The sequence below is a fragment of the Pezoporus occidentalis genome, unplaced genomic scaffold (genome assembly GCF_034315485.1).
Source record: "Pezoporus occidentalis ecotype Australia unplaced genomic scaffold, CSIRO_AGI_Poc_V1 ctg75, whole genome shotgun sequence".
Taxonomy (NCBI): domain Eukaryota; kingdom Metazoa; phylum Chordata; class Aves; order Psittaciformes; family Psittacidae; genus Pezoporus; species Pezoporus occidentalis.
Genome location: NW_026916104.1, coordinates 649,065 through 657,739, shown reverse-complemented (window position 1 = coordinate 657,739; position 8,675 = coordinate 649,065). Strand labels below are relative to the sequence as shown.

Sequence of the window (8,675 nt, the reverse complement as noted above, 5' to 3'; positions counted from 1 at the left end):
CTAGAGCACCTCTCCTATGGTGAGAGGCAAAGAGAGTCGGGCTCGTTCAGCCTGGGAAAGAGAAGGCTCCAGAGAGAGGGACACTTCGTCCAAATGGCTTTAGAGTATCCCCAAGGATGGAGACTCCACAACCTCCCACGAGAATCTGTGCCAGCTCTCAGCCACCCTCACAGTGAAAGTGTTTCTTGATGTTCAGACATATCATCCTGTATTTCAGTTTATATTCCCCGCCTCTTATTCTGTCACTGGGCACCGCTGAAAAGACCCTGGCTCTGTCCATTTTGTACTCTCCCCTCAGGTATTAATATACATTGATGAGATCCCCCTGCGCCCTCTCATCTCCAGGCAGAACAGTCCGCCTTTCCTCATGTGACAGAAGCTCCAGTCCCTTAATCATCTTAGTGGCCCTGGGTTTTTTGCAGGCGGATTTTAGCACTGACATATTGAAGCAAGTCTAGTGAAGGACCGTGAGGCTGAAGCACATCAATGAATGAACAGTGGCTGAAAGAAAAGGATTTGTTTAGCCATAAGACGGCTTTGCTGTCTTCAGCTACCTAATGGGAGTCCCTGTGGTACCTCCATCCTTGTAGAGTTGACAGAGCCCTGAGCAACCACATCTAGTTGGGAAGCTAGAGTGATACTGAGTGATCCCTTCTAATGTAATATAAGTCAATGGCATCCAACAGTGCGTTTTTTTCTATTTTTCTGTATTTCTACCAGAACGTGTTTTACCAATTAGTAATAGAAGTCCTCGTCCAAGTGGTATTTTGTTTAAGTGTTTTTCTGCTACACTTTCCAAACTACAGGAATAGAAAAGAGCATCTATCACACTAAAAGTATGGCAAGAGAGTATTACCCACTAGGAAAGAGATTAAATACACATACCCTTTTATGGAGGAAGAGAAGAAGAAAATATTTGCAAGAACACTTGCCTGATTTGTTATCCCATTATGGAAAAAATGGTCTAACAATACTGCAAAGATTCAGTACATAAACAGATAATCATGCGAAAGAACTGCAGACACTGCAACAGCTAATTGGCCCTGCATAAGCTACATAAGCATTTGGTTTACATAAATTATACTACTCTTACCCTGACACATGTAGAGTTCTCTCCTTTCTTACCATCACAGATGCTGAACTACACAAAAAGCACGTACTTCCCTTAAGCAGTTTCTCAAAGACAAAATAAGTGTTGGATAAAGCAAAACATAGCAGCTAAAAAATTGGTTAGACTTTTGCAAGTGCTAATTCAGCCAACCTAACTGATGAAAGTTAATTTGTAAGTGATCCATACTGCAGAGATCACTAACAGAAGAATACAGATACCTAACTCTCCATTTATTGTTATGAAATACTAGTATTACAGCAACAACATCCATTACTTGATCTGCATTTAATTGTATAGATTGAGCCAGCTGATTTTCACTTGCAGACAGAACATGTGAATACATTGTTACCCGTGGATACAGCTACAATTCATTTCACATACTCTACACAGGGAAACACAAAAAACAGATCTGAAATTGCTTGGACAGTAAATTAATATGCACAAAGGAACAAACTGCTATCATCAACCTGGAACCACCAGCCCAGAGGAAGCCTCAGAGGCACAACCTACCCTATGTGAAATGCGGTGGGTTTTTGACTGTTTGATGGATCATGCACACAATGGTACACCCATGTCTAGACTAGCATCATATCTCAAAAATACATAAATGCTTTATACTCAGATGTTTAATTCTGAAAAGATTTAAAGATAGGTGCAACCAGCAGAGACTTATAGGCCACAAACCTCTACGGGTGAGGGTGATGGGTTCAGATATCTATTAAACATCTGGTAACTTTCATTCTGTGGAGCAGAACAGGCATGTAATATTAACTGCTGGCCTGGGAGTTATGCTTTACTTCTGAAGAACTGGATGTGGCAAGTGACATTTCATTACATGTGAACACAAAACACTGCATCAGGGAAAGGTTTTGTTTAAAATGTTAGTTACCACAGTAAGGGCAACCAACAAATTATGTAACATTGGTGAACTCTTTGTGCCATTTCAAAGGAGAAAAAAACCCAGCATGCTTTGTTTAAAGGGAGTTTCTCATGGCGATATTGCCACAGTCCCAGGATACACTGGGATAGGCTACACTGAGCATGCTTCTTTCACTCCATTTCGTGTTCGGACTACAAATAACTGTTGAATCTCTTTCAACCACCAGACCTCTGACCTAGATAACATCTCTCGAAAAAACAACAACAAAAAGAAAATCACATGGTCTTAGGTGTAACAAACATATGGATACTATTTAGCCATGAAACAATACCTTATTTAAGGTCAGTTCTCTCATAATTATCATAGGGATAGATTTGTATCAGCTGAAAGACAGTATTTCTGGTTTTACTCTTTGTTCTTTGCCCTTGAAAATCCTCATACTTCAAATCTTAACCATGAAGGTGTATTTTAAGAAAACTTTTAAGAACAGACTATTTTTTTAATGCAGCCCTCCAGTTTTTCATAGTTGGATTTATGCTTTCGCAGTTGGATTTATGTTTTTTCAATTTGGGGTAAAAAAGAAAAAAAAAGATTACTATTTCTCAATAATGCATTAAAAAGTTTATTGTGCACTTTGGTAAAGAAATAAGAACCACTGCAGCTGGAAAGCTCCTATTCCAAAGCAGGAAAACAAATGTGGCATCTTTTATCTGAACAGATGTGTTCCTAATGTATTTAGAATAAATACTTCCTACTTGAATTAAAAAAAAAAAAAAAAATCATAAATCAGCCAAAATCCCATTGTATTTATTTTGTTTCTAGTATAAAATATTTCCATATTTCCAGCGTGAGAACAAGAGCGTGATTCTCTTCTTAAGAAGCACTACTAAAATTTTTTTATTCCTAAAGTCACTTAGAATTCCCCAAACCCAGTGAAAATAATAATGTTGGCTAAGTGTCAGAAAGCATACATCAAAAGCAATACTTAAGACGCAATTTGACTTAAACCTTTAATATTTGCTGTGACACGTGACTAAAAAAAGATCTATGGTGCTCCTACAGGAAGGACAGTTCATAAATTGTCCTCATAAGCTTGAGCATGTTTCAAAAGAAAACCCCAAAGGAACAGAAAATAAGCATACCATTATGCAGAATGGTTTTCTGAAATTCCACTATTTAATGTATGTCACAGTGAAGCAAATTTGTTGAGGGGAAAAGTAACCAGTCAATTGGGCTTTGCTCAGAATTAAAGAAAACTTGGAGAGCATGTCTTCCCTTGCACTATAGTGGCTTTGAGAATGAGCAAAGAAACACACAGGTTTTGTTAGGTGAAAAACTTCTACTTTGTCCTGAATATTAGACATGATGTGATAGATGCTGAAAAGAAAAAGCTGGTAAGTGAAAATATATTTGATAAGAAAGAGACTGAGCTAAAACGTCTAGAAGGGATGACCCATGGACATTCAAATCATGAATGAATGCTGGATGGGCTTCTTTCATAACCTGGGGAAAGAAGAACAATGGTTAGTAAAAAGTTCCTCCTGTGAAACTTACTCAGATTTATTTCAGGAAAAAAGAATACTTTACTAATCAAGTGTGTACTGCTTGAAATAAAGCAGTTAAAAATAATCAAAACACAAACCTTCCACTTCACTCAAGAAACAGACAAACTTCTCTCCACCCTCAGAAAACAAAGCAGCAACAATTTAGGACACAATTTGAAATCAGGTTAATCCGCAAGGATGCTTGTTTAATGACAAGATAGTGCATATGACTTCCCTATGATGGTGCAAACATGATTTCCCACATAAGCACAATGCAATTTGCACTATGAAAGATCATTTTTCATAAGGCCTAGCCTCAGCTAACTACAAGAGCTAGGAATTAAGAGGCTCACAGTTATCTTCCTTTGACTGAGCCAAGCTTTATCCCTTCTCTACAAGATTTCTTCAGACTGCCAGTGTGCTTTCCAGGCAAATCACTTCCATGCACAACACTGTGCTTCATGCTCCAGAGCAGACTCGGAGCACACTTCATATTCTCCCAACTGCTAAAAAAAAAGGACCAAATCAGAGTTAGATCAAATTAACAGCTCTCCATGGAAGCAGACAACAGGGATGCAGCACAAAGTACCATGCCATGTTACCTCCTCACGTTGGCACTGCCACTAAAAACAAAACATCCATGAAAACTATCTAAATTCTGTCTTCTGGTGAGAGAAAGGAGCATGGCTTGTACACTGCTTTTGTCCAGCCAGTGCGTGCAAGGTGTGTGCAGTTGGATTCAACTTCATGTGATATCACACTTTCCAATGTATTTATTATACTTGCAACATGACATTTTGGGCATTACCTTCTTTCTCTCACCATCAGTGGCAGCCTTATATACACTTCCTATCTAGGCATTTCCCCCTGCCCTTAGACAGTTATTTACCCCCTTGGTGACATCTTAGGAAAAGGAAAAATGCCAACAGGAAAGGCAAGTCATTGAATGGATAGGTATGAGGTCTACTTTGTTTACAGTATGCTTCCCAACATCTTCCTTTCATTCTGAATGTGTATGTTGTTGAGAGAAAAAAATAAACCTTTAAAATGGGATTTATTTCTAAAGAGCATCGTGGAGCTGGAGCTATGTCCAACTGCATCTTCACTGGCAGCTTTGTAAGTAACCTACTGGGCAGGATGGTGCGGAGAAAGAATGAAAGTTCAGTCTTTGATGTACTAGAGGTGTCTTAGTCCTCTGATTGCCCTTTGATTAAAAACAAACCAAGTCCTTCATCCATGGTAAACCGTAGCTATTGCTTTTGACAGGTTTCTAAACACAAGCAAAATGGGGGGGTGGTGGGACGGACATGGGACGAACACGGGACGGGGACGGGACACGCACAACTACTTTGGTCGTGCTCCCTTCCCCCTCCCGATGCGCAGCTCTATCTGCAGCCCATGTGGCTGGGAGGCAGTCACAGCCGGTTCCAATTCCTACTTTCCCACTTTGCGCCCCTGCTCGCTGCCGGGGCTAAATCGAGCCAGGACCGGCCGCGGGCTTCCTCCCTCCCGCCCCCCCGCCGAGCCGTCCTCCCTCTCCCCCGCTCCATCCGATCCTCCGGTCCCCCAGGGCACAGTGTGGGAAGTACGAATTTCCGCTGAGTTTTCCCGGCAAGTTTCGGAGCTCGTCTTTCTCCGGCTCCCCGCTCCGCCCGCTCCCTCCACCGCTCCGCCCGCCCCCTCCGCCCCTGGGAGAGCCGGCGGAGCAGCGGGCAGCCGCTCGCTCCGCGGCCCGCCCCCCGCGGTACCACCGGCCCCGCGATCGCCGACCGCAGCCCGCACGGGGCGGCCGAGCCCGGTCGGCGGCAGCTGCAGTGCTCTCACCGCTCCGTGCCCCCTGCGAGTCCATGGTGCCGGGCAGCGCGACCTGCCGCCACCGCGCCTGCCTGCCCGGCACGGAACTCAGCCCGGCGCGGAGCAGAGGAAGGGCCGATTAGCAGCCGCGGAGGAGGCGGAGGGGATGCCGGAGCAACACAAAGCCAGCGGGGAAAGCAGCCCACGGCTCGTCCTGGGATGGGGGCGCCGCGCTGGGTCCGCCTGATGCTGCTGCCGCGGGTGCTCTGGGGCTCCGTCCCCCTCTTTTTCCTGCTGCTGCCCGCGGCCGAGTCCATCTGCCCCGAGCCATGCGACTGCCAGCAGCACCAGCACCTCCTGTGCACCAACCGGGGCCTGCGCTCCGTGCCCAAGGCTGCCGAGCCCCAGGATGTCCTCACCTACAGCCTCGGGGGCAACTTCATCGCCAACATCTCTGCCTTCGACTTCCACCGCCTGGCAGGGCTCCAGCGCCTGGACCTACAGTACAACCGGATCCGGTCGCTGCATCCCAAGGCCTTTGAGCGCCTGGATCGGCTGGAGGAACTCTACCTGGGCAACAACTTGCTGCCGGCGCTGGCCCCTGGCACCCTCAGCACCCTGGCTAAGCTGCGCATCCTCTACGTGAACGCAAATGAGATCGGCCGCCTCAGCGCTGCCTCCTTCTCCGGCCTCAGCAGCCTTGTCAAGCTGCGGCTGGATGGCAATGAGCTGGGCTCGCTGGGCGACTCCACTTTCTCAGGGCTGCCGAACTTACTCTACCTGCACCTGGAGTCCAACCGCATCCGCTGGCTGAGCCGCGGTGCCTTCACTGGCCTGGCTAAGCTGCGCTTCCTTGACCTCTCGGGGAACCAGCAGAGCTCCCTTCGCCACCCAGACATTTTCGGGCCGTTGCGCTCCCTCCACACCCTGCTGCTGGCCAGCAACAGCCTGCAGCAGCTCACAGGGGGGCTCTTCCAGCACCTGCCCGGCTTGGCGAAGCTCTCGCTCAGTGGCAACCGGCTGGCTCACCTGGCCCCCGATGCCTTCACTGGCCTGGGCTCACTGAAGGAGCTGCGCCTGGAGGGAAACCTGCTGAGCCACCTGCCTGCTGCCCTGCTGGAGCCGCTGAGCAGCCTGGAGGCGCTGGATCTGAGCCGCAACGCGTTAACCTCCCTACATCCTGCCACCTTCGGCCACCTCGACCGGCTGCGGGAGCTCAGCCTGCGAGACAACGCGCTAACCACCGTCCCCGGGGAGCTCTTTGCCTCCAACCCGGCTCTCTACCGCCTGGAGCTGGAGGGGAACGCCTGGAGCTGCGACTGCCGCCTCCGCGGCCTCAAGCACTGGCTGGGGGCCTGGCACTCCCAGGGCCGCCTGCTGACGGTCTTCGTGCAGTGCCGCCGGCCGCCCGCCCTGGCTGGCAAGTACCTCGACTACCTGCAGGACGCCCAGCTCCCACCGCCGCAGGACGGCGGCTCCTGCCACGACGGTGCGGCTCCCTCCGCCGCGTCCCCGCCGCCGTCTGTCGAAGGGCTCGGCAGCAACAGCAGCAGCGAGGGACTGCCCCGGGGGCCGCCGGGGCCGCCGCCGTCCGCCTCCACCGCTCGCCTGCTGGGGGCGCCCGAGGGCCCGGCGCCGCCGCCGAGGGCCGCGGAGGAGGCCGCCAGCCCCACGCCGCCGCTGCCCGCCCGCCCCTCGGCGTCCGGGCCGGCACCGCCCAGCGCGGCGTGGCCCCGACGGGCAGGAAAACCCCGCTCGGCGCCGGCTGCTGGGGTCCCACCGCTGGTGTCCGACCCGTGCGACTTCAACAAGCTGTTCCTCTGCAACCTGTCGGTGGAGACGGTGGGCTCCACCTCGGTGACGGTGCGCTGGGCCGTGCGGCCGCACCGCAGCCCCCGCCTGCTGGGGCCGGCGCGGTTCCGCCTTCTGTTCGATCGCTTCGGCGCCGCCGTCAAGTTCCAGCGCTTCGTCTACCTGCCGGAGCGCGGGGAACCGGCCGCCACTCTTCGGGAGCTCCGCCCGGACACCCCCTACCTCGTCTGCGTCGAGGGCATCCTCGGCGGCCGCGTGTGCCCGGTGGCGCCGCGGGACCACTGCGCCGGGCTGGTCACCCTGCCCGAGAGCGGGGCGGCGGCGGCGGGCGGGTCCCGCGGCCCCGACCAGCAGCTCCTCACCTTGGTGCTGCTGGCGGTGAACGCGCTGCTGCTCTTCGCGGCGCTCGCCGCCTGGGCCTCCCGCCTGCTGAGAAAGAAGGTGCTGGGGCGGCGGCGGCGGAAGGCGGCCCCCGTCCACGTGCGGCACCTCTACTCCACCCGCCGGCCCCTCCGCTCCATGGGCACCGGCGTCTCCAACGACTTCTCGGGCTTCCAGTCGCACCGGTCGCCCCGCGGCGCCGCCTGCGCCCTCAGCGAGGCCGATCTCATCGAGTTCCCCTGCGAGCGCTTCATGGACAGCAGCGGCGGTGGCGGCGGACGCCACGGCGACGACCACCTGCTGCAGCGGTTCGCCGACTGAGCCCACGCAACTACCGCTCCCGGCGGGCCCCGGGCGGCGGCAGCGGCCAGGCGCACCAGGGTCAGGCGAGGCGAGGCGAGGCGGCTCTTGGTCGGTGAGGGTATGGCCTGGGACCCGCTGGGTCGCAGCCTCGAGGTAGAGAGCTCTAGCGCAGTGGGTGCGTTCTGCCGCCCTCACTGCAGGCTGGGGCTGCTGCTGTGGTGAGGCAGGCTTGCTGGGTCACCTCTGCGGGGATGGCACCGTTTTCTCAGAAACCGACAGTAACCAGGCCAAAAGCCTCGATTTACGGTAGCCATTCTTTGTCATGAGGAGAGAAGAACAGCGGGAGCGACTGCAGACAGCAGGTGATTCCTGCTTATGTGGTCTCGGAGCCATAAGTTTAAGTGTGCTTTTCTACAAGTGGATTTTCCCAGGCTGCTGTTGCAGCAAGTTGGGGGGAGCAGCCTGGTCCTGTGTGAGGATGCTTTGAACAGACCTGTCAAAGGCACCGGCCCTTCTCAATCAAAAATTGGACTGGGGGGTCATCTTTGAATGTTACTGTGTGTGACCAGTGAGTTGTCTGGAGGGCTGGAAATGTACGATTTACTCTGGACTGTTCGAAGGCTGTGCTGTTTTAAACTCCAAATGAATGTGAGGCCATTTAATGTGCGCGAGTGTGTTTTCATACCTTTTTGTAAACGAGAATAATGCAACTGGTTAGTTTTACAGGAATATATTGCTGACACCACTAGGAAAAACTAACAAGAGTTTTATAATATGTTTACAAATGGGCTGGTTTTGAATTTGTTTTGAATAAATACTACTTGGTACTTGTGCACAGTAATGTGTGCTG

At 51.5% G+C, this 8,675-nt stretch overlaps 1 protein-coding gene and 1 long non-coding RNA gene across 2 annotated transcripts; one reads left to right on the top strand and one right to left on the bottom strand.

Annotated features, from left to right (window-relative positions):
* Positions 1–1,962: 1,962 nt before the first annotated feature.
* Positions 1,963–4,601, bottom strand: LOC134155194 (uncharacterized). Its single transcript, XR_009961463.1, has 2 exons — positions 4,425–4,601; positions 1,963–4,041 (listed from the first exon to the last, which is right to left on the bottom strand). It is a non-coding gene; the product is annotated as an uncharacterized LOC134155194 (long non-coding RNA).
* Positions 4,602–5,296: 695 nt separating this feature from the next.
* On the top strand, positions 5,297–7,913 carry TRIL (TLR4 interactor with leucine rich repeats). The gene has a single exon (XM_062602109.1). The coding sequence runs from the start codon at positions 5,549–5,551 to the stop codon at positions 7,841–7,843; it is 2,295 nt and encodes a 764-aa protein (XP_062458093.1). The 5' UTR covers positions 5,297–5,548; the 3' UTR covers positions 7,844–7,913.
* Positions 7,914–8,675: the final 762 nt, after the last annotated feature.

Coding starts and splice junctions, on each gene's coding strand:
- TRIL (XM_062602109.1), top strand. CDS start 5,549: ATGGGGGCGCCGCGCTGGGTCCGCCTGATGCTGCTGCCGCGGGTGCTC.